The sequence below is a fragment of the Notechis scutatus genome, chromosome 2, assembly GCF_049901735.1.
Source record: "Notechis scutatus isolate UNSWTSFEM ecotype Mainland chromosome 2, rNotScu1.2, whole genome shotgun sequence".
Classification (NCBI taxonomy): Eukaryota; Metazoa; Chordata; class Lepidosauria; order Squamata; family Elapidae; genus Notechis; species Notechis scutatus.
In genome coordinates this window covers 85,324,715-85,350,558 of record NC_142010.1, presented here as the reverse complement: position 1 = coordinate 85,350,558, position 25,844 = coordinate 85,324,715, and the positions used below count along the sequence as shown (strand labels likewise).

The following is a 25,844-nucleotide window of genomic DNA, read 5'->3' as shown; positions in this document are numbered from 1 at the left end:
CAAAAGTGTAATTGGGTGTGGTTTCTCAAAACAGCCATAAGATGGAGCCAGAAACCTGGGTTGACTTAGACTTAGTCTCAGAAGAGAGTGTGAGTGTATCTCTGTTTTTCTGTTGGAGAGTATTGCTGTTCTTCCTAATTGACTGATATTCTTGGATTTGATGTAAAGTCTGTTACTGAACTATTTTTGACACTGGACTTTGTTACTGGATTATCCCTGGACTGTACACTGACTGCCTTACCTGTGAATGACTTTGGACTGCGTTTTGAACTTTGCTTAAATCTTTCTGGAAGTAAAAACCTAGATTTACTGTACAGTGTATCTGTGTGTTGTGTGTGTATTATTCAAACACTTCTCTCAAATACGTCTCCCTGTATGCGCTCATTCTCCTAACGGGGAATTACCTCAACAGAGACTTTTCATTTATTTCTCAGGGTTGGTATAGGGAAAACTTGTGGAAAGGATTGCTGTGTATCCCACCTTGATCATGGTGGGAAACAGATTGCATTATTATTATTATTTTTATATTTTTAGGTCTATAAGGATTTTCACAGCTCAGGTTTTGAGTCACCAAGCTACAATGTAGAAATAAGTTTGTTCATCTGTTCTAAGGCATAATATTTGTTCATCTAGTTCTGAGTGCATAGTTCCAGCTAGCAACTGCTCTGTAAGAGCTCAGCAAGCTATCTTTTCTAATTTGTTACCAAATCACTTTTAACTGGAGTTGCCAGGGGCTAAACCTAAAACCTTCTGCATATGGAACAGGTAGTTTTCCTACTATGTTATAGCTGTCGTAAGCTGTCCTTTCAATATTACAGATGGAAAGATGAGACATAAATGAACTAAAAGCAATTGCATGCTAACACGCTATTCTGTCAGGTCTTCCAAGGGAACATCCAGAGAGTTACCATTCCTTCATGTGGAATAACTTCTTCAAGCACATTGACATCTCTCCTGAAAACACTCATATTCTGGATGGGAATGCAGCCGACTTACAGGCAGAGTGTGATGCCTTTGAAGACAAAATAAAAGCAGCTGGAGGAATAGAACTCTTTGTTGGGGGTGAGTATTTAAAGGCATCGGAAGCAGGATTGAGGTTATAGAGGGGAGACTCATCACAGCTTTCAGACTACTTCAAAAAACCCAATTTTCAAGAGAGATATTTTTGACACTGCAAATCAGACTCAAATATCAAATCAAATGATATAAAACAAGTCTGTGAGCAGGCTTGTGGTCCTGTTTCAAGCTCAGTTAATCTCGGTAATGTTTCTCAGAATTAAACTCAAAAGAGAAAACAAGGATAACAATGATAGTAAGAACAGGGTTTTTTAAATGAACAAATGTATAAGCAAGATGAATTGGAAATAAACTGGATCTTGTTCAAAGGATGATGCAGGTACAAACAAATAAGGCCATAATACCGATACCATTTGTGGGAGGGTTTGTTATGGAAATAGTTGTAGTGACTGAGGTGTTATACTGGCATCAGGGAGATCTACCTGAAAATTCAACTTTGATCATGGAGGTTCACTGGTTGACTCTCACCCCAACCTGCTTCCCAGGGTTTTGAGGAAAAATAAGAGAAAGGAGGGCAAGTACTTTCTCTACTGCTTTGAGCTCCAGAATAAAAGGCAAGGTGTAAAATTAAATGAGATATTATCAGGGAAGATGAACATTTTTTAATTGGCCATGAGCCTAAACTTTTATGAGCCGGCAAATTGAAATATTGCATGTGGGTATAAAAGTCCTTTTGTGAGTCTTTTTGGGGGTAGGTTGAATATCTGGAAAGGTTCTGTGATTATGAGCTTAACCCTGAATTTGGAAATCCATTTGGCTGAAAAGAGCAGCCAGAGTTACATTGATCTGCATCATTAGTTCTAATCCTCTTTCCAGAAATGTTGCTAATTCCTGTAAGAGAATGTTCTCATTTCAGATGTTTGGCAGTAACGTAAACATTTTGACAATTACTGTCTGTATTATGGCCTAAAGAAACATTCACAACCATCTGTTTAAATGATGCACTTATTATTCTGCAGTACTTAATCCTAAATCATATTTACTGTTTAGCAACTATCAATCAATTATAATAATTTCAATGATTTCCCCTACAGGTATTGGTCCAGATGGTCATATTGCCTTCAATGAACCAGGGTCAAGCCTGGTATCCAGAACTAGAGTCAAGACATTAGCTATGGACACAATATTAGCGAATGCTAGATTCTTTGAAGGTGATCTTTCCAAAGTGCCCACAATGGCTCTCACAGTTGGAGTGGGTACAGTCATGGATGCCAGAGAGGTTAGAAGCATAATAGCTACTTACAGAAAAGAAACAGCAGGGGGATATGGAACAAGCAGTTTGTCTGAAAAGAGGAATTCTAGGTTACTCAGTATTATAGAATACTGGACCTGGAGGAGACCATGTTGGCCATGAAGTCCAATTCCTTTTCAGCGCAGGAATCAAAATTAAACTGTCCCCTATAATTCACTGTGCAACCCTACTTGAGTAGTTCCAGCAAAGTGAACCTCATTCCAGTAATCAGCTGTAATATGAAACTGCTATTACTGGGAAGTTTTTCTTACATTTTCAATCACAACCTATCTTCCTAAAACTGGAATCCTTAATTCTTTTCTTTTTTGCATTCCTGGAAAATGGAGAATCTTTATCTTCTGTGTTATATCCTCCCAAGTGTTTGAAGAATGCTATTATATGTCTTCATTGGCCATTTTCTCAAGGTCTGCGTTTCCATTTCTTTTTATCTTTCTACATAGGACTTTCTAATATCCTGATAATCCTCACTGCTCTTTAAATCTGTTCTAGTTTGTTGGAATGTGGTTTGGTACTTAATATGGAGTGTATTTATTTCAAAACAAATCAATGTCCTTTCCTATTTAGGTATAGATCATGTAGTGTGTTAAGGTGCTAATTGGGGTCTACACATGCATGTAAACATTGAGCATGATGCACAATTTAGAGAGGGAAGTTCCTTTGGGTTCCTTTCTCTGATATTTGTAGTGTAGGATACAAACTGACCATTTGCCTAGTGATGACCATAAATGGGCTGCTTTTCTGATGTTTCCAAACATATTTCTTGTTTGCTTTATTGGAAGTTTTGTTTTCTGTTGCATAATAAATAAGTCTATGGAAGAAACTTACCAATCATATAGTACTTGACTAGAACACAAAGCCCCTGAATGAAATTTTGCTGTTTTACAAAATTCCAAATAAAAAGCTAAGTATATAAAATATTAGATTCACTATAGTATTATGAAACTATTATATGTAGTCAGTTAATACACTGACACTATTTTTGGAACAAGGATTTTGCAGACCTCTTAAATCTTCTGAAACCATTGCTCAGTGCATTATCACTGTTGATAGGTAAAAGGGTAAGAGAATTGATACTCATCCTGATTTTTTTCTATATGCTGTCCATTTTTGCTGAACTGATCAGCTATAACTAGTTTTATAAGTCTGCTAGGTAAATTCAGCAGGTTCTAGTTCACCAATGTTTATTAGTCCATTTGGTCTTGCATAGTAACACAAAACTCTTGGAGTTTCTGCTTAAAGGACACAGAATCTGTACAATTCATAAATTAGCTCCTACTAGAATAAACTGATATAACCAAAAGCAAGCTGCCGTTTTACAAGCTTGCTATAAAACATGGAGCACTCCTTTTGTTTTTGATCATCATATTATTCCCCCCCAATTCTACTTCTGTAAAGTAGAATTCTACATAGCTCTAACAGTTACAATATCCTCTCCCTTTTATTCTCTTGAAAAAGTTTTCAGATGTTGGGGAAACATCATTGGATGTTATAACTTAGTTCTTGCAGATATCAGTGTCCTATCTAGTTCAGGGGTGTTAAACTCAAGGCCCAGGGGCCAAATCTGGCCCGCAGGGTGCTTAAATCTGGCCCACAGGGCCACCCTAAAAATAGCGAAGGACTGGCCCGTAGTGCCTCTGCCAGCAAAAACAGAGCTTGGGAGGGCCACAAGCGGCCCTCTCGAGATAGGCTGTCGCAGCCTCCCAAGCTCCGTTTTCACAGGCAGAGTGCTCGGGCCATCACAGGTGCCCCCGACACAAGTGACATCGAGCTGGCCACACTCACACGGCCCCCAAAGTCAAACACAACCCCGATGCAGCCCTCAAAATCGAGTTTAACACCCCTGATCTAGTTATTTTTCCCAATTTGAAATACATGCCTACCGGTAGTTGAGAATAGCAAGGACCATTTAGTATTTACGACGCTTGTCATCAAAAGCCTAATTGTGTTTCCTGTATGCCTTGTCGTTCAGGTGATGATTCTGATCACAGGAGCCCATAAAGCATTTGCATTATACAAAGCAATTGAAGAAGGGGTGAACCACATGTGGACTGTTTCCGCATTTCAGCAACATCCACAAACCATCTTTATATGCGATGATGATGCTACTCTGGAACTTAAAGTAAAAACTGTGAAGTATTTTCAAGGTAAATTGTTGTTCAAATCTGAGAAATAGTCTATAAATGTCTAGAATATAAAATGGCATTAATGCAGCAGTAACGTTTAGCAATTCACCTCTACAAATCAATGCTGCAAAAATCCTCCATGAAGCTCTTTTGGCCACAGTTAAAATGTTGTATCAAGGAGCTGCAAATACGATTTGGGACTGTCATGCTTTAAATACAAGGAGTACCTTGGGAGATTTTGACTTGTAAGACAAACTTGTCTTATTGGTTTTTCCACTATTTCTTAGCATTTTCTTGTTGAAGAGCTTCTCACAAGTCTGTAAGTGCTTTTGGCTTATTTAGATTAACATTTTCAGTATTGCCCTTCCGTCTTATGCTTTTCGGAAATTGGATTCTTCATTTTTTCAACCTGCTCATTTTTGCCATTTTAAGTGAAATGTTTGTATCTTTTACCCACCCACACCCATCAAGCATGTCTTCTCTTTAAACTTTCTTGAGCCAGAATCCAATTGAAAGGAAGCTTTAAATAGATAAAGGGGTATGTAAAAACATCACCAAGGATCTACTGTAAGTCATTAAATGCATAATAAAGGAACAAAAGGCTATTTGTGTCTCTAGTATAGTGGTGTATAACAAGTACAGATGTTGGTGAAAGTTACACCGAACCACCACAATTATTATCTTGGTGTTCACCAACAATGAATAACTAAATATCTGCAGGAAGTTACAAACAGGTATGATGGTACCAGCTGGCTTCACATATCATGTTAAGGCACTGCTTTTCTTAGCCAGCACATTAACAATCATCTTTACTGTTACTGAAGGAGCTTGCAAGTGGCTGTTTATAAAAATGTTTAGTCTCCTCAATCATTGTCAGCCTTGAAACTGAAGTTCAAAACACTATTGTCTTCAATTTTCACTTAATTTCCTATTAGCAATGGGATATATACATATATATATAGGGAGTTGTTGAACTTGACCCTATCCAGCCCTAATCGCACATCTTATCCATTCCTCCACATTGGTGCTTTATCTTAGAATATAAGGATTGCATTTTCCTGTTCCTAGACACAACATTCAAAAATATTAAGAGGAAAAGAATTAAAAAGAGAGGATGTTGGAGTGATGCCTGTCTGCATCCAGAAAGAAAACAGTCATCCTTTCGTATCAAACAGAATCAGCATTGGGACACATAAAGCAAAGGCAGACGCCAAGCCTCTCCCTTTCCAGAATGAAGAAAAGCTAACTTTAAAAAAAAACAAAAAAAACTCAGAACATTGGATAAATGGAGAAACTGCTGTGCCTGGTGCTACTTTTGAAGAAACAAAGTTTTGCTTTTACTAATTTAAGTCAAAAATAAAAGGGGATGAAAGTAGCAATAAAAAAGAAGTAAAAAAAGAATGCATATTTACAGACACATACCCATATCCTCTGAAATTCAGGCTATATCTTAAAAATAAATACAGGCAAAAGCTTGTTAAAATTTTTTTTAGCTCTCTGTGCTTCAGTCCAATATTTCTTGTATCTTTGTACAGGCTCCATGACTGTATGTACTTCATTTTGTATGCATATTTCAATACATATTTTTTTCTAATCTGACATTTTTTTTCATGAGGAATTTTTGATGCTTGATAAATCTTGAAGCCTGTGGACTCTGCAATAGATAAAGTGCTGTTTTGTGGTTTTCTGAATTGGTTTCATATTTATAAGGTTAATATTCTAACCTTGAAGGCGATTTTATATTGGAGGGGTTGTTTAACAAAGTTTTATTTTTCTGTATCTCATTAGATTGTCCTACGTTTGATATTTCTAATCACGCCTCTGTTTTCTATAATGGTGCTTGCTGTAGCAATGCTTTATTTCATTTTTATATACCAGAAATACAGCCAACTGTGGGAATTCCCTCCTCCCAGTGCACACTTTCATATATACACAAAGTTAAGAGTAGGATACCAGGTTGGATATCTTCTTGGAAGATAGGTGGTGGTAGTAGGTACTATCAAGTTGCTAGTGATACCAAATACATTAGGCAGGGCTGTATAGGGACCCAGAGGGAGAAAAGTTTGAGGTCTTCAGTTCACTGCCCCACAGATTCAAATATACTTGGTACAAGTGTAAGTTATTACTTGATAAAATATGACATCTATGTAAGAATTGAACTATTTTTGTTTCTTTTAACCAGGGTTGATGCTTGTTCATAACAAACTAGTGGAACCGCTCTACAGCATGAAAGAAGTTGGACCAGAAAGTCAATCTGAAAAAGCCTACAGTGACTAGCCTCTCTGAGCAGCTGGCTAAATAGATCTTTCTGGTACCACAACAAGAAGTTGGTGGAGAGCAGTCTTTCAATATACAAAATACAGTATTGGACTCAATTATTGAAAAACATCTTTTTTTCCACCAGTTGCAAGAGTAGGAGTGGATACAACTGCATCACGCAATTTCAAGTAACTCAGGACTAATTACACATCAATTTCCTACCATCTTAAAAAAATGTAGAGCAAATGAGATAACAGCAACCTCATTTTCTTTAAAGAAAAAATAGTTTTAAGAGTTTCTGGGATGGGAATGTTAACATTAGAATTGTAATTATGTGTAGGAAAAAAATCTGCAGGCTGTGAACTTCTCATTAAACACATCAATGTTTATGAACAATTTGGGATATATTTATTTTGTTAAGAACTGGAAACAAGAGTTGGAAAGTAGCCTTTTCAGAAACTGGGGTGGGTGCGGGGGGGGGGGGGCAAACAAACGAAAAGCACTCTTTCAGACAATCTACTGCACCTCAACTCTTAATGCAGAAATATCAGACTTTTCTAAAGTGGAACAATTATGTAATGTGGGGAAGCATCCACTCTTGGTTCCTGTTTTTTATTATTACCCAAGTTATCTTTTCCTAATCTGATTGAGTTTTTGCTAGGAATTCTGTGAATTATAATTCAATCTGGAAGATGTTAAAGTGGGAACCTTCTAAGGGTGCTGGAAAACATACTGCCCTCTTCCTTCTCTGTTCTCTAAGTGGCCAGCAGAAGGGTTCTTGGCATTTGTGCCTGCCTTAGAAAAAAATTCATTTGCTTCCAGTTTGTAGTAGAAGTTGAAGTGCTAACTTTTAGCTATAAAAACTCAAAAGTTGGTAGGAATCTTTTTATTTCCAACTTCTATATATAACCATAGAGTTCGTGCTTAACACATTGCAGATAGGAAGAGCAGACAACTTCATGTCATCTTGGCCTAAAAGTATTTCTTTCTGATCTCTTCTGGACAAGCATTTTTTTTGCAAATTTGAATGGATCAAACAACTTATCAACCAGAGAGATAATCAAACAATGGATCTTTCTATGGACTGACCTGCCAACAGGCTCCAGCAGTAGTTTATTTTGTGAAAGCTGAAGGATACATACAAAATGACTGTTACGGCTAAAGGCAGCCATTTGCAAATATCTGTTTTTCAGGCAAACTAATTAAGATCAGAAGACCAGAAATTTGCCCACAAATCCAATAGGGTGTTGTAGAAACCTCAAAGTACAGGTCTATTATTTGAATCTACAGTCTTCTTTTGTATTGAACCTTGCCTTTTAAAGTCCATTTTCTATCCATGTCATGATAAGTAGTATCCAAGAAACTCTCAGGCAGCATCATTATCCATGTTAACAGGATAAAGTGTTAAGAATTGCAGGACCTGAAGAAATCACACGTTTTTACCCTTATTCTTTGTTCCTAGGACAAGGACAGCAAACAATTGCTTACATTCCACTGTTGTTGTTCTTGGAACAGGTTTTAGTGATAATAGCGCTAACTAAAAAGAAAAGCACATCGTGAAATTTTAATGTGCTTGATTAAATGTTCAGTGCTTTTGAAAATTAAAAGACAACATCCATGAAATTAGTGGTAGCAAACAAAAGCAGTTTTCTACACATTCTGAGCTGATTTCTGTGTCTCATCTATCGATAATCAAAGTAACTTGAACATGCGTTGAACATCTTAATTTCTTTAGCGTTTGATTCTGGTTAAAAATTAATCATTTCTCTTCATTCCAAAATTAATCCTCAATTTCCATAGCTTGAAACAGCCTGAAAGAAAAGAAAATTGAATTTTAAACAAGAAAAAGTGCGTTGGTACTTACCTGATACGCCCGTTCTCTGTGAGCTGTGAAGAGCATCCAGAAGTGGGAGGTGCTTCAGTCTCTTCTGGAAAAGCTGGGCTTAAAACTCCGGGACGCTCCTCCTCCTCCACGGGACACCTCCCCAGCGTCCCCCAGTTTTGCGAAGACTGAGTGCCAAAGTCCGGGACTCATCACCTAATCTAGATCCCTGACCGGAACGGAACCCCACCAGACGGAAAGAAATGGGTGGGGCTGGATGCTCTTCACAGCTCACAGAGAATGGGCGTATCAGGTAAGTACCAACGCCCTTTCTCCCATGAGCTGTTCAGAGCATCCAGAAGTGGGACATACCAAAGCTTGGCCTGTCCTTAGGGAGGGACTCCGTCTGGATTGAAATCCACTCCTAAACTCTATGGACCCTCTGCAGGACTCTTCTGCCAAATGAAGCGTCCGCTGAGGCGTAGACATCAATTTTATAATTTCTGACAAAGGGTGATGGTGAAGCCCAAATCGCCGCTCTGCAGATTTCGTCCATGGAAGCCCGAGTGGCCCATGCTGCTGATGTTGCCACACTCCTTGTCGAGTGGGCTGTAATGCCCTTAGGAACTGAGATGGACTGGCATTCATAACTTTTAGCTATGGTGGCTCTCAACCATCTACCAATGGTTGTTGACGACACCCTGTGTCCTAAAGTGGATGGGTTGAAGGAATAGAGCCTCAGATTTTTGAAATGCCGCCCTGCGGTCTAGATAGATGCTTAACGCCCTTCGAACGTCAAGTCGATGCCATTGATGCTCCAGTCTATGAGATGGTTTCGGACAAAAATTTGGAAGCACCAACCCCTGAGCTCTGTGGAAGACTGAATTTACTTTAGGGATGAATGATGGATCCAATCTGAGAACCACTCTGTCCGCATGAAACACGCACAGGTCCTTTCTCATTGACAATGCTGCCAACTTGGAAATCCTCCTTGCTGATGTGATCGCAATTAAGAAGACCACCTTATATGTCAGGAATTTGAGACTAGTGGTTCTTAAAGGCTCGAATGGGCCAGTTGTAAGTGCGGTTAACACCTTGTTGAGCTCCCAAGTGGGATAGCAGTGAATTACAGGAGGTCGTAAGTTTGTGGCACCCTTAAGAAAGCTGCGGGTATGTGGATGGTGCGCTATGGAACGAAGGTCACCCCAGGATATCACCGAGGCTAAGGCCGCCACCTGTCTGCATAAAGTATTTGGAGATAGGCCCTTGGTCAACCCCTCCTGTAAAAAGTCCAATAATTGTCCTATTGATGGGGCAGTTGGGTTGATCTTAGACCCCTGGCACCAGAGACAGAAAGCGGACCACGTGACCTCGTATATACAATTTGTAGAGGACCATATGGATGCTTGTATGGTGGCAATGGCATCCTCTGAAATCTGATAGGTCCTTAAACGGTTCCGCTCAACCTCCATACGGCAAGGCTAAGCCATTGTGGGTTCGGGTGAAGTACCGGCCCTTGCAAGAGGGAAACCCTCGACGGTGGAATTTTCCAAGGTTGTTCTCTTGACAGGTCCTGTATGTCCGCGAACCACGTTCGCCTGGGCCAGTAAGGGGCGACCAATATCAGTTCCGCTCGTTCCTGCAATAACTTCTGGATCAACCTGGGTATTACAGGGAGTGGAGGAAATGCATATAGAAGCCCGGAAGGCCAGTGACATCGCAGAGAGTTGACAGCCTCCGCCCCTGAGTTGGTTACCTTGAAATATACCGGGGCAATTCGGCATTGAGGGGAGAGGCAAATAGGTCACCGGTTGCCCAAACCTCCGCACTGCTTCCTGGAAGAGAGACGGGTGTAAGCGCCACTCTGCCTGATCTATCGAGGCCCTGCTGAGCCAGTCCGCTTGTGTGTTTAAGGCCCCTGCTATGTGCTCTGCCTTGAGCGACAACAGATTGGCCTCAGCCCACTTGAACAACCTGGCCGTCTCCAGCATCAGAAGTTTGGAGTGGGTACCCCCCTGTCTGTTTACGTGGGCCTTGGTTGTGATATTGTCTGTCAAGACCAGAACATGGCGTGATTGGAAAAGGGGTAGAAAACTGCGTAACGCCAGATGAACTGCTCGCAGCTCCAACAGGTTGCTTTGTGATTGTTCGGAAATAGTCCAACTTCCCTGTGCAGTGTGGGATTGGAAGTGAGCTCCCCATCCTACCAGGCTGGCGTCGGTTGTGATCGTTACCCTGCAAGGTTCCTTGAAAGGACACCCCTTGTTTATCGTGTTTTCCGACCACCAGCGGAGTGATCAGAGAACATTGTGCGGTACCCTTATCCGGACGTTGGAAGTGGCTCTTCCGGATCGCTGGAAAGGTAGCAGGAACCATTGCAGATCTCTAGAATGGAATCGAGCCCAAGGCACAATGGAAATACAAGAAATCAGTTTCCCTAACAATTGAGACAGCACTGCCAGGGAAACCCTCTTTAAGGCTCTGATCTCTCTGGCCAAAGACCGGATACTGTTCAACCTGTCCTGAGAGAGAAAAACCTTGCCCTCCACGGTATCTATCACTGCCCCTAAATGAACTTACCTAGTTGAAGGGATCAAATGGCTTTTATCCCAATTTATGGAAAAGCCATGACCTTGAAGGGTCTCCAGAGTAATCTTGGTATCCAAATTTGCTTGATGTCTGGAAGATGACAAAATTAAAATATCATCCAGATAACATTGTAAACAAATAGATTTGATCCTGAGGGAGGCAGCCAAAGCCGCTAGGACCTTGGTAAAAGTCCTAGGGGCCGAAGCCAGACCGAATGGTAGGGTGACATATTCGCAGTGCCGATCACAATAGCAAAATCTAAGACATTTGTAGTGAGCAGGTCTAATTGGTATGTGTAGATAAGCCTCTGTCAGATCTATAGAGGTCAGGACATCGTTCTCTCTGATGCTGAGCAGAATGGACTGGAGAGTAGTCATTTTGAATTTTCGATAAACCAATGTTCAGACGTTTGCCCTCCAGCCCCCCGAACTCTTTGGGACCACAAACAATAGAGAGTAACAGCCTTGACCCCGTTGTTCAGATGGGACTTCTCTAATGGCCCGAATATGCAGAAGATGATTGATAGCCTCCTGAATCAACACTCTTTTAATGGGGTCCGTGGACCTCGGGCTCCTAATGAAAAAGTTTGGAAGGGAGGATTGAAACTCTAGCACCAAACCAAACCTAACAGAGTCCCTGACCCACGCATCAGAGGTGGAGCTTTCCCATTGATCAGCAAACAATTTTAGCCGCCCTCCAATGGGAGCTGCTGTCAAGGACTCACTTGGGGCGGTGAAAAAATCGGCCTCCGGTACCTCTGGGGTTTCTTCTGTTTTGGACTCCCCGCCGACCTCTGTCGGAAATTCCGACCTATCCTGTCTAAAACTGGGTCTGTAGCCTGATGTTCTTTGCGATCTGGGAACATACGGGCCTTGATAGTCAGTCCGAAAGGAACCCCTTCGAAATGACTGGGGCGTTCTGTTTTCAGACCTCAAAAAAAGGTGAAGCACTTTTTTTTTGTTTCTATTCACAATAAGAAGGCTCCGCCCCTTCCGGTTTGTCGGCTTCGCGAGCGGCAGGGATTTGCGGCTGCGCGATCCCTGCCACGCTAGCCGTTTTGGGGCTCCGACCCAGACGGGACGGAGCTAGCTGCCCTGCAGGGGCAGCTGAAGGTAGGGGGATCCGGAGAAGGGTTTGGGGGTGTTGCAGACTCCCTCCCTGGCCGGCAGAACTCCCTTTTCCCAGGACGGTGCAGCGGCGGTCTGTAATGGCCGCCACAAAGAAGCTGGCAGCCGGGTAAGAATGCGCAGGAGGAAGTGGAGAAAGTGATTGAGAGGAGAAAGTTTTTCTTGGCTCCTAGGACTCTAAGACATATTTAATAAAATTCCTGAAAAGTATGACTTTCTGAATAATACCTGCCAGAAGAGGAAAAAAGCGGCTGTTTGAAGGTGCTGAAAGGATAGCTTTCCCTCTTTTCCTACGGAATAAATAACTGGATATTAAGAAACCTATTTCTTTTAGGTGAAAATTGGTTTTAAGCGATGAGTGGGAAGAGAGAGGATTAAAAAGAAAATATTTGTATGCTAAGACTTTGTTGGAGCAGATGCCTTAAGGATTTGAAGACTAGAATATATTGCAATAAGATTTTAAACAGATTTGGACTTTCTTTCTCTTGGATTGATATTACCCCAGAAGGAGAAAGTGAGAACTCTGCCTTGGTTTGGACTGACTGATAACTTTGGGACTGTTTTATTTTTTTTTTTTTTTTGAATATTCTGGTTGTTGTAAGAAGAAAGAAGGGGAAAAGAAAAGAAAAGATTTATAATGGCTCTTTCTGTTGAGGAACTAAGAAAAGAATATGAACAAGCAAAAAAAATGGTAAAGATGGTGTGGAAGAAGCTTTCCTTTTCTTAGAAATGGCGCTTATTAATTATCAACAAACATTACAACAGATGAAGACAGCAGAGGAACAAGAAAGAAAGGAAGGAGCCATTTTTAATGAATCTCAGAATTTGATCCAGAAAGAAGGAAGAGAGAAAGAAAAGAAAAGAAGAGAAAAGAAGAAAACTAAAGGACTTAAGGACTTAAGATCTAAAAAAACATTTAAGAAAGGGAAAAATAAGGTGCAAAACCAATATGATGATAGTAAACAAAAGGGAAAAGGAATACGACAGAGAAGGGAAGCTGGTAAGGCAGAGGCTAGAAGAAGGGGGGTAGAAAGGTTTGTTGGGAGAAGAAAGAAAGGGAAAAGGTGGAGAAAAGCTACAATGTTTTGAAATTAAATGAAAAAAAGAAATTTTTATGGATAATGGATAAAGTATAATTTTTTTTTTTAAAAAAAAAGATTTTGCAAGGTACATAAGATGAGATGGTAGTATTGTAATGATTTAAGAGTTGATAAGAGATTAAAATGTTAAAATGTTTAAAAATGATTGGCTTTAAAACTTAATAATAGGGGAGGTTTAGAATATTGTTTTAATTAAAGGGTTTAATAAGACTATGGTATTGATGTTATTATAAAATTTTTATTATAGTATCTTTTTTTAATATTTGGATTTATTGTCTAATTATGCACTTAATTGTGTTGGATGTATTAGTTAGATAGAATGTACCAAGCAAAATCGGATTGGGTATTAGATATTACCTTAAAGATTAATTTGATTAACTTAGGGGGGAGATAGAAAGGCATCATACTCTGATTAATGATTTCAGGAGAAACTTATTTTCTTTTTTTTTATAAGGAATGAGACAAAGGGATGATAAGAAATGGACAAAAGATATAAATATAATGATTCAAACTAAGATGATTAATTAAGATAGAAGTAAGAAGTGTGAAATATGTGGGGAAGTTAATATAGAAGGCTTAGAATGGTAAATAAAATAATGATATGTAAGATGAGCATGAATATAATTGAAGTCCATGAAGAGAGAGACACCTGGGTCCAAGTTACTTTCCAAAAAGATTTTTTTTTATGTTTTGTGTGTTGTGTGTATATGTCTTTTTGGGGGGGAGAATTAGTTAAAACTTGTAAAAATATAGAATGAGAATAATGGTAACTAAGTCAGAAAGAAACAGATGAAATAATAATAATGATATTGAATAAGAGTAAAGAGAAGTAAAGAGAAATTGAATAAGAGGTTTTGGTATGTTGTATGGAAATGGTTTAAAACAGAATTATAATTTATCTGACTTGTTAAATTGACAATGAAAAAAGGTTTAAACATGTAATGAATAATGATAATTGGTGTGTTTTAAAAATTAATAAAACTTGTTTTTAAAAAAAAAAAAAAAAGAAGGGGCTCCAAGACACTGCCAAATAATGTATCCCCCGATATTGGGGCTGATGCCAGCTTGCATTTATGCTTGGTATCCACCTGCCAGTGTCTGAGCCATAGCAGTCTCCGTGCTGATACATGAGATGCTATGGCTCTAGACGAGAATTTGACTGCATTAAATGTGGCGTCAGCGGAGAATTCTGCCGCTGCAATAATCTTAGCAATGTCCTGGTGGGCTCTGATATTTGACGCCGGCAATATATCCCTCAAGTGGAAGAGCCATCATAGGGAGGACCGTGTAAAAAAGGACGCAGCTGTAGCTGCCCTAATGGCCCAGGCGTCAGAAACATGCGCCCTATGGAGTACCAACTCTGCTCTCTTTTCTTCCGGTCTCAGAGCTTCCTCGCCTCGTTGGGAAAGGTTGAAGAAGAGGCCAGTGCCACAATGGGCTCATCCACCTCCGGCATTTTGAGAAAATTTGAAAACTCTGGTGCCAAATTATAATATCATTTATCGTACCCTGTTGGGGCTGGGTAGGATGCTGCTGATGCCCACTGATTTTGTACTAATTCAGCAAACATATGAGGAACAGGAATAGTTTCTGCCTCATTAGCCGGTTGTGAGAATATTAGATCCTCGGATTCGTCCTGAGACCCTGTTGACAATGGATGAGGGCTTGATGTGCCTAGTTTAGCGGTGTTCTTTGCTTTGAACAGTAAAGATTTAAAGAGGTGCGGACGAAAAAGGCCAGAAAAGGTAGGTTGGTCCAGAATGAGGCCTTCGTCCTCCGACATTCCTCGTTCTAGTGGGTCAGCCTCTGACAACCCCAAGTCCATCTGATGGATTGACCCCACCTCCATGGGAACATCCTGGTCATCTAATTCCACCTCCTCCCGAAGACCCTGGGCTGGTATGTCAGGGATATTGGGGAATACCTGAGTTTGATGATGTCCCATATGCGCAAAGGATCGAACAGACAGGGATCCTGCTTCCGAAGTAGCCGAAAAGTGTTTGGTCCGGATGGATTGCTGAACTCCAGCCGCAATGCCCTTTTGTATGGCTATCTCCATCCATTGCCTCATTTCGATGGGAATAGTCTCAGGTAATCCCTCCTCCTGTCTTAAACCGGCAGCCGTAGGGGTGAAGGTTGCCTCTGGGATTCACCGGGCAGTGCTCATTGGAGGAGATATACCTATGGGAGGCTGTCCAGAAATAGCCTGTCTGGGCTGGGTGGATAAGTCCAAGGGCCCCAACAATGTACTTAGGCCCTGATCCGATTGTTGTGTCATAGCCATCTTGTCCGCCTCCCTGGCCCGTTTCTGCCACTGCCTTTCCAAGGCTTGGTGCCATCTATGGGAAATCCTTATCTGCCGCCTTAGAGGCCTTTTTGGGGCCCACTGACTTATCTCAGGACTTATTTGTCTTGGAGTAGAAGACGTTGTCACCTTCCATTGTGGAGGACTGAATTTCGTGTCTCTAACTTTAATTTTTTTATATTTTATTATTATTATTATTATTATTATTATTATTATTATTATTATTATTATTATTATTATTTGTACTTAGGGGTGGTGCCTACCCCTGTGGTTGAAAGTAGGGTGCTTCTCCAAGAGTATAAAAATAAAAATAAATAAATAAATAAATATATATATATATATATATATATACACACACACACACACACAAACACACATATATATACATATGCCTATATCTATATGTAAGCCCGTATATATGGGAAACAGTATCTAAGGGTCCCCAGGAAGGGAAACCCCCCCAAGTGCTCCAAGCAAGAAATATTCAGGATCCCTGGTCCCCAACAAGAGAAACCAGCTAGACAGGTCCTGGATGGATCCTTTCCTGTAAAAAACGTCCCGCTGTTTGAAATGGCATTTGAGGCTTCGCTCCAATGTAACGATCCAAAAGCAATTCCTGTTTAAGGACTAGCCTGCTTATCCAACGCCAGCAGGCTAAGAGAGAAATAATCCCAGGAAAGTGGAGTGGGAAAGTACTTGGCCCGGTCCCCAAGAAGGGAAACCAGCGGGGAATGGCGCCTGTAATATTTCAGCGTGAACTTGAAGCCATTCGTTTAAAAAGGCGGGAAGGCAGAAACTCCGAAGTTAAATGCCTGAACAGTTTAACAAGCCGCCGTTGCTGACTCTCCAAAATGTCAGACAAATGATCCTGTAAGGAGAAGTGAGCCGCAGCTGCGAGCGTTCCGGCAAGATCGCAAAGATAAGACGATCGGGGAATTAGATAGGCTAATTGCCTGAAGTGGCCATCTCAAACTGCCTGCGAAGTGGCAGGCTCCGCCAGTCACAAAGAACTGCTCTCAACTGATCGGGGTGATAACCTAATAAAGCCACAAGCCTTGAAATCGCCAGATTAATAGGGGGAAAAATTTGCAAGCCAAATTAACCCAAGAGCAAACCTGAATCTTGACTAGCTGAATCAGAAACCGTTCTAGTCAGGGAGTGCACAACCTCTTACTACAAAGGCTGAGCTAAAACTGGGGGACACTGAGGAGATGTCCCATGGAGGAGGAGGAGCGTCCCGGAGTTTTAAGCCCAGCCTTTCCAGAAGAGACTGAAGTACCTCCCACTTCTGGATGCTCTGAACAGCTCATGGGAGAATATTTTACCAACATGGTAACAACTCACACGTATATTTCTGTAAAAAGCCCCTGTCCAAAAGAGTAGCAGAATCATACAGCAAAACTAAGAAAGTTTGTTTTCAAAACTGGATTTTTTCACAATTATGCAGATTTGCACTGTTATCTTATTTGTAATATCAGAAATTAATGAACATGCTATGTTTTAAGAGAGTATTCCTCTCTACTTTACTTTCAGTAAAGAGAAGAACCAACTTAATAGTACTCAGGCCATGATTTATCAAAAAAATGTTAATATTAAAAGATCTGAAATAGTGCATTCAAACTGACTTCTCAAGACTTAAACACTGTTTCTACATACACTTAGTGTACTTTTATTGTTTATAATAGCAGAGACATTTTTGGGGATTTGTTCCAGAAAAAAAAATGCTTCTCTTTTAAGTAATGTAAAATATACTTTGTATTGTTATTTTCAAGTAAGCACTGATATCTTTTGCATTGCATTTTACTTCTGATACAATTATTTATAAACTAAAACACAAAATGTAATCATAACAAGAGGTAATTTATGGCTCTAGGGAAACTTGGAATAATTATGATTTCTAGCAGTAGCTAATGTAAACGTCTGCCACATCCTCCCGTATTCATTAATTCCATATTAGCCAGCACTTCTCTTTCTTTTTTCTTTTTCTATTCTCCCCATTTTGTCTGCTATTTATGTGGATAAAGAGTTCTGGAGACTTAGAGGTGTTCACAGGAGCTGTCAACAATAAAATGGAGGATGTGACTGAATGCCCTGCTATGTATGTGATGCATGTATCACATCTTAAAAGGGCATAGGATTCTAAGTGCCTGGTGATATCACTGATATTGTTGACAGCTCCTACAGCTACTCCTGTGAGGAATGCATCATTTTGCAAACTGTTTTGTGACCCTGATAGAGGAGAATATTGTAGCTCAGGGTTGAAGTGTGGATCTTTGGTGCTCTTTAAGTTTGGTGGTTTTCTTGCAGACATTTTATTACCCAAACTAGATAACATCATCTCATCAGTAAGGGATGGGGTTTGCTCTCACAACAGTAAACAGCCCAACTGAATGTCTGGAAGAAGACAACCAAGCTCAGAAAGAACCCCTTATTTTGTGACATTTTAGTCAGCCTGGAAGTTGGCTTCAGCATTAGCTTTTGGCACAAATTTAAATACTACAGTACTATTTAAAATTTGGTTAAATATTAAATTTGGGTAGGAAATCTGCTGCGATGCTAATGAAGGTAAACTGTATTGTGTATTTTGATAAGCTATAGTTTAATCATAGTTATTAAAGTTAGCTGGGTTTACTCTAAGTAAATAAAATCAAACAAGTCACATTATGGATTAGTACAATGTATGAATGCAGTCTTACTGAACTTACTATTTTCCAATGAAGAGTCCCAGATAAAATTTCAAAGCAGTTAAAATAATTTTAGCAAGTTTTAATTTTTCAATATCATCGTCTCTTGCAGACAAAAAGGTCAAAGGTTTTTGTGTTATACACAATAGTTCAGCAAAGTCTTTAACCAACTTGTGGAATAAGCTCCAAACTAACCAGCTTTCAATTTATTAACCATTGCAGTGTTTTTCAAATTTAGTATGTGTGGATTTCAATTTCTAGAATTCCCCAGACAGGATGTTGAAGTCCACACATCTTAAAATTACCAAATTTGAAAAATGTTGACCTATTGTTTTGCTTACTTTGTAGTAAGAGATCCCAAAGTCTTCCAGAATGCAAACCCTATTAACTCTTGTAAACTCAGATCTAGAGTGAAATTCCACTTTTCTTTCAGTAGAGAAAAAGGTTACTTACAGGTTAAAACATGGTGAGTCTGGATCACTAAAGTGCTTGTATGGATTTATCCTTGATAAAACACCCATACAAAGCCAACAGAAATACTGCATGCAAGCAGTGCACCTCATCCTGTTACAGCCGTTTAACTTCTGGGGGGAAAAAGAAGGAGAAAAAGACAATTTGACTTGAAATCTTTATGATCCACTGTACTTTGTTAAATGGAAAATAAAAGATGTAGAGGCTACTCCCTCATACTATTTACAACTCAGTATTCCTAATGTATTAACTCATGAAACTGCAATAACAAATGCTGTCTGACTGTTATAAGGAAGAGAATTCTACCTGTCTTTTCTAAATAGCTGAAGCACTAAATGGGATTTTTACTTACAGATAGTCCTTGACTTACAACCACAATTGAGCCCAAAATTTCTGTTGCAAGGTGAGACAGCTGTTAAGTGAGTTTTATTCTATCTTACAAACTTTCTTGCCACAGTTGTTAAAGTGAATCACTGCAATTGTTAAATTAGTTGAACAGTTGTTAAGTGAATCTGGCCTCCTGACTGGTTTTGCAAAAGGTGATCACATGACCTCAAGAAACTGCAATTGTCATGAGTCAGTTGCCAAGTGTCTGAATTTTGATCATGTGATCATAGGGAATGCTGCAATGGTTATAAGTGTGAAAAATGGTCATAAGTCACTTTTTCAGTGCCACTATAACTTTGAATGGTCACTAAATGAACTGTTGTAAGTTGAGGACTCCCTGTACAGTACTTCATAGTATTGCCAAAGTGGAGCTTCAGAAATAACAGAAAAATCCATTGTCAACAATCCTCTATTCTCAGCTGCTAGGAAGCATATCAACAGTAGTGACATAAACTGATACAGGCACTTACAGGTATGTGTGTGTGAGAGAGAGAGGAGGGAGGAGAGAAGGAGGAGGGAGGGAGGGAGGGAGAGAGAGAGAGAAAGAGAGAGAGAATGTCAGAGTTGTTTGTACCACAAAGAACAGTCTTTGAAAACTAATATGAAAACGTTCTCCAGAAACTTTTTCCAACTTCTAAAGTGGTGTTCTTAAACGAAGGAAATAATTTTATTGAATTAAAAACCTAAGTTCAAAACTGTACCTAAGTTCAAAACCTGTGGAAAGAACTGAGAAAACTGAATTGAAAAAGTGACTTTTAATTCCCTTCAAGATTATATTGTATGAATTACTGGAAAATGCTTTGACGATGAAAAGTGTGGATATATTTCAGTTCTTCTTGGTCTCGTTAACATTTTTCTAGCAGTTTCTAACTAGTTCTATTGCTGATTATATAATGACAATCTGAGACAATGTATTTGTAGTGTTTTTCTTTCAGTTTATAAGACAGGTATTTCTAGATGTTAAGAAACAGCCTTCTTACCATTTACAGGTTTTTACCACAGGAAGGGGCAACGAAAATCCTATCATTCCCAACACAACCAAAAGTTACTGTGGATATGATCCTAGCATATAGTCAGGATTGGACTGAGCTGATATTCTAAAAATTTGCTATCCACAGGAATTCAAAGCTGGACCACAATTCTTGCTCATAAAAAACTAAACTAACATATTTTGAGTCTCCAGAACATTTTTCAGTCATGCCCTTCTTTGCTATGATCTTACCTCAATAGGAGTTGCACAGCAAGGACATGATTTGGAATTGTTTTCTAGCCATTTTTTACTTTCCATCTCCTCTAAAGCCTTTTGAATAACTCTTTTGCCATAGCGTTGCTCCAAAAATCGCTGTGTGGCTTCGTCTGCTTGAAGATATTCATTGCGCAAATCTGCTAGCTTCTCTGCATTAAGAACAGAAAATGGCATAAAGTTGTACAAATATATTACCCGTTTCACAAAAAAAGTCATTAGTTTTACAAACTCATGCATTTCAACAAATAACAGTAATAAAATAGTAACATGGGATAGAATATTTTTCATATTTTTCTTAAGAAAGAGAACATAATCCCCACCAATGAACCACAAGATTCCTGAACATGCCTTAAATGCTACAAAAATCTAGAGGATAATGAAAACTCCATCAAATGTTCTCTGTGTAAGAAATACACTCATCATGACTGCTTGGGATTAACCAAGCAATTTATTCAATACCTGGAATCATCCAATGAGTTTCCATATTACTGCAAATCATGCAAACCCAAACTGGATCTGTTGGAAAGAATTGATACCATTGAAACCATAGTAGCATCCCTGGACGCCGTAAAAGAAAGAATATCCAACCTTGAAAAAAAAAGAAACAACGCAAAAACCTGAACTTCCAATAGCTACAAACCACATCTCTACCCAACAACCACAACCCAATCCAAAACCCAATCCACAAAAAAACACAACCCAGACAAATATTGATATCCCAATCCTCATCAGAGAAGCTGTTGAGCGTGAACGGAAACGCCCAAACGCCATCTTATTTGGTCTAGAGGTCACCAATAACAATGATGACATCACAACTGTCCGAAACATCATCAGGGATTATCAAGAATCAACCATCTCCGCTGATGAAATACTTGACATTTCACGCATTGGCCGAGAGCTCAATAACAGTGACGGCTCTGTGGCCTCGCCTGTGCAGAGTCATTTGCAAAATGAATCAAGCAAACGTAAATTCATTTATACTATAAACTCACTCGCCAAAACCAACACCAACCATAAGAACCTCCGTTGTCGCCCTGACCTAACCATACAGCAACATGCCCGCTCCCGTGTACTCCGCATTGAACTCAAAACCGTCTAGACAATGGAGAGAAGGACCTGTACATTGACTACCATGCTGACTGTATCAAAAGTAAGCCACACAACCCAATACTCAGCTTTTACCCTCAACCACAACCCTACCTCAACCGATCCACCATCACCCAAGACTAGGCACGCACGCCCCAACTACCTCAATTCCAACTACTGCCGGCCTTAAATGCAAACTACTCAATGCAAGAAGCCTCGTGAATAAAATACCTGAATTTCTCATCCTACTAAATATAGCTAACTTCGACATTATATTTGTCTGTGAAACATGGCTCAATGCATCTCTCCTGACTCCATTACCACAGTAAGAGACTATCATGTTTACCGATCAGATCGTGAAAATCGTCGAGGAGGTGGTGTTGCTATATTCTATAAAAATCCTTACATCTAAAAATATCCAAGTTACCCAGGAGCTTGCTCTTCCTGAGACCATCATCTGTGAACTATCCTTAAATATCACAATTCGATTCTTACTATGTTACAGAGCACCTGATTATGACATCGAACATGTAAACAAGCTAAATACATTACTAACATGGGCTGCATCCTGCCCATACCCTTTTATCTTTCTTGGTGATTTCAATCTACCTCATATTGACTGGACCCTAAATGATTGTACAACTGAAATCATACACACAACCTTCTACAATGCTATTACAAATCTGGGACTGGAACAACTAGTAACCAACAACACTAGACTAAACAACTGCCTCGATCTCATCTTCTGCAATAGTTTGAATTTAATTTACGGATTACAAACTAAAGAACCCTTTTCCAGCAGTGACCACAATATGATTGACTTTTGTCTCAACATACGCCCACACAAAAATCACCACAATGATGTAATCCCCAATTGTAACTTCAAAAAGGCAACTATGATCTTATAGACAACGCATCTCTCATCCCTTGATTGGCAATCTCTATTCACTGGATGCAATACTGTTGAAGACCATTACAACATATTTTTACTTGAAGTCAAAAGAGTCATCAAACTATATGTACCAACAACAACTCCCAAAACAAAACAAAAAGCAGATTACCCATAACAATAAGGAAACTTCAATCCAAAAAGAGATCACTCTGGCGGAAAAACAAATCTGGTCACGTTGCCAATTTCAAAAGCCGTTACAAAAATTTATGCCACCAGATAAAGACTGAATGCACCAATTATCACATTAAACAAGAGGAAAACCTTCTAAGCACCAATTCCACCCGTGCTTTTTACAATTTTGTAAACAACAAACTAAAAGACTCAAGGTCCATCCCTCCCTTGATAGGACCTGATGGTAAAGACTGCAACGACGACACCATTAAAGCCAACATCTTTAACACATTCTTCGGCTCAGTATTTGTAAACAGCAATGGATCATGCCCAGTATTTCCTAGCCGTATCACAGATAACAACAATGATCTAATACATAATGATTTCACAGAAGACAATGTTGAAAAAGCACTACGCAATCTAAAACCATCTCTATCTATTGGACCGGATGGAATATGTGCCTACTTCTTAAAAAGCTATCCACTGCCATAGCCAAACCTCTAAGCATAATCTTTGAAAAATCTTTCAGGACCAGCTCCTTGCCTAACCTATGGTCACAAGCCACAGTCATCCCCATCTTCAAAAAGGAGACCCAAGCCTAGTTGAAAATTACAGGCCAATCTCCTTATGCTGCGTCACCTGTAAAGTCATGGAATCAATTATTAACCAATCCATCATCCTCCACTTAGAGACAAATAACCTACTCTCCAATAAACAATTTGGTTTCAGAAAAAAACTATCCTGTAATCTGCAACTCTTACACTGCAAAAACATATGGACGACACAACTTGACCAGGGCAAAGCAATAGACGCAATCTACATAGACTTCTGTAAAGCCTTTGATTCAGTGGTACACGACAAACTACTCCTAAAAATAAAATCCTATGGTATCTCTGGACAACTGAATAACTGGATAGAAGCATTCCTGTCAAACAGACAACAAATGGTCAAAATTGGGAGCGTCCTATCAAATTCAGTACCTGTCAATAGTGGTGTCCCCCAAGGCAGTGTTCTAGGACCAACTCTCTTCATACTCTACATAAATGACCTCTGTGATCATATTAAGAGCAATTGCGTTCTCTTCGCTGATGATGTAAAGCTGTTCAATACCACAGACAATACTGCTACCCTACAAAAAGATCTTGACTATGTATCAGAATGGTCAAACAAATGGCAACTTCAAATCTCAACAAATAAATGCTCTGTCTTACATATTGGCAAAAAAATCAGAAAATAAAATACAAGCTGAATATTCAAGATCTTGTTGATGACCCAAGCTCTGTAAAGGACCTTGGAATACTCACCTCTAATGATCTAAGTGCTAGAGCCCACTGCAACTACATAGCCAAAAGGCATTAAGAGTTGTTAACCTAATTCTACGTAGCTTTTTCTCTGGTAATATCACACTACTAACCAGAGCATACAAAACATTTGCTAGACCAATACTCGAATACAGTTCATCAGTCTGGAACCCACATTACGTATCTGATATTAGCACAATTGAGAAAGTCCAGAAATATTTCACAAGAAGAGTTCTCCACTCCTCTACTCATTGTAGAATACCTTATGCCACCAGACTTGAAATTCTAGAACTAGAAAACCTTGAACTACGCCGTCTGGTCTGATTTAAGCATGGTATATAAAATCATACATTGCAATGTCCTACCTGTCAATGAATACTTCAGCTTCAACCATAACAACACAAGAGCACACAATAGATACAAACTCAATGTTAACCGCACCAAACTTGATTGCAGGAAATATGACTTCAGCAATAGAGTGGTCAATGTCTGGAATACTCTACCCGACTCTGTAGTTTCTTCCCAAACCCCAAAAACTTTAACCTTAGACTGTCTACTATTGACCTCACCCCTTTCCTAAGAGGTCTGTACCGTCCCTGTTCTATTGTTTCTCTTATTCTTCTTTTATTTTTCTTATATGTACCCATTTCATGTATTCACAACTATGTATACACTTATACTTATCTTGTAAACAATTGGCAAATCAAATAAATAAATAAATAAATAAATAAATAAGAAATACTGAATATCAACATAGGTATCAAGAATTCACTTCATGCAAAAATGCTTTCTTCAGAGGATGTCAGCCCTACTATTTCAATATGTTTTAATCAATAAAACACTTCCTGTGTTGGCACCATGGCTAGCTGATGTCTTGCTAGCCTTTGCTAGCTAACAAAATGGCTTTTATGAGGCAAATCTCAACTAGATGCTGGATCCAAGCCAGCATAATTTCTCCAGAACAAAGATAGTTGAGACTCATGACTTCATGATCAAAACATTTGTTTGTCATGAGTAGATTGCAGAAACTACCATTTTCAGTTGTCTTATCAGTGGAATGGCTGGGAGTCGGGATTACATCAAGCTACTTTGCATAATCCCTTCCCCAAAATCACATATTTTAAAAACTTTTGCAATAATATTTATACCATTCTTTATGCAACAAAAGGGTGCTTATCTGTATGGATTGTGAAAAGTTAACAGGGGATTAATGGGACAGAGGAATTTGGAATTATCATTTTAAATTATTTAGAACAGGGGTGTCAAACTCAAGGCCTGTGGGTTGGATGTGGCACGCAGGGTGCTTAGATCTGGCCTGCAGGGCTGCCCTGAAAACAGTGAAGGACTGGCCGGAGGTTCCTCTGCCAACAAAAATGGAGCTCGGAAGGGTCATGGCGAGAGCTCCGTTTTCACTTCAGAGGGTTGCAGGAGGCCATCGCAGTCAAAAATGGAGCATGCAAGTACCACGGGAGACCCTGCAGAGGGTTGCAGGAGGCTGTTGCAGTCAAAAACGGAGCTTGGGAGCCCGTTTTCACTGTCAGAGCGCTCAGGCACCACAGCTGCCCCCAACAGGGGTAACATCGAGCTGGACACCCCCATCCTGGCCATGCACACCCCAGCCCCCCAAGGTCAAACACAACACTGATGCGGCTCTCAATGGAATCAAGGTTGACACTGCTGATTTAGAAGAATTTCTTATGGGAAAATATCAATTGCTTTGGGCTTTTTTGTGATAAGGATACCTTGAAGGTTAGACATTAGAGTCAGAGGATAAAATAAAATGGAGGAGAAATCCTTAGTGTAAACTTTTGAATACCTTTGAGCAAAGCTTTTGGAAAGAAAGGATCAAACGCTTGATAAAATTGACAAGACCATATTCTAGTAAAGTTATTAAATAAAAAGAGCTGCAATGGATGCCTATGAAATTAATTTGAAGGGGGATTTAAATGGGT

At 39.6% G+C, this 25,844-nt stretch overlaps 2 protein-coding genes across 11 annotated transcripts in view; one reads left to right on the top strand and one right to left on the bottom strand.

The window, feature by feature from the left end:
• GNPDA1 (glucosamine-6-phosphate deaminase 1) overlaps positions 1–7,107 on the top strand; it is a 62,614-nt gene extending 55,507 nt beyond the window's left edge. For all 3 annotated transcript variants that reach the window (XM_087955388.1, XM_026687818.2, XM_087955389.1), the window contains 4 exons: positions 880–1,062; positions 2,112–2,296; positions 4,299–4,473; positions 6,635–7,107. In XM_087955388.1, coding sequence (XP_087811514.1) covers positions 880–1,062; positions 2,112–2,296; positions 4,299–4,473; positions 6,635–6,729 — 638 coding nt within the window. In that variant the 3' untranslated portion in view covers positions 6,730–7,107. The remainder of the gene's footprint in view (positions 1–879; positions 1,063–2,111; positions 2,297–4,298; positions 4,474–6,634) is intronic.
• A 678-nt stretch (positions 7,108–7,785) lies between these two features.
• RNF14 (ring finger protein 14) overlaps positions 7,786–25,844 on the bottom strand; it is a 29,408-nt gene continuing 11,349 nt past the window's right edge. For all 8 annotated transcript variants that reach the window (XM_087955386.1, XM_026687773.2, XM_087955384.1 and 5 more), the window contains 3 exons: positions 20,419–20,591; positions 18,792–18,922; positions 7,786–8,522 (listed from right to left, as the gene is read on the bottom strand). In XM_087955386.1, the coding sequence (XP_087811512.1) occupies positions 8,492–8,522; positions 18,792–18,922; positions 20,419–20,591 (335 nt within the window). In that variant the 3' untranslated portion in view covers positions 7,786–8,491. The remainder of the gene's footprint in view (positions 8,523–18,791; positions 18,923–20,418; positions 20,592–25,844) is intronic.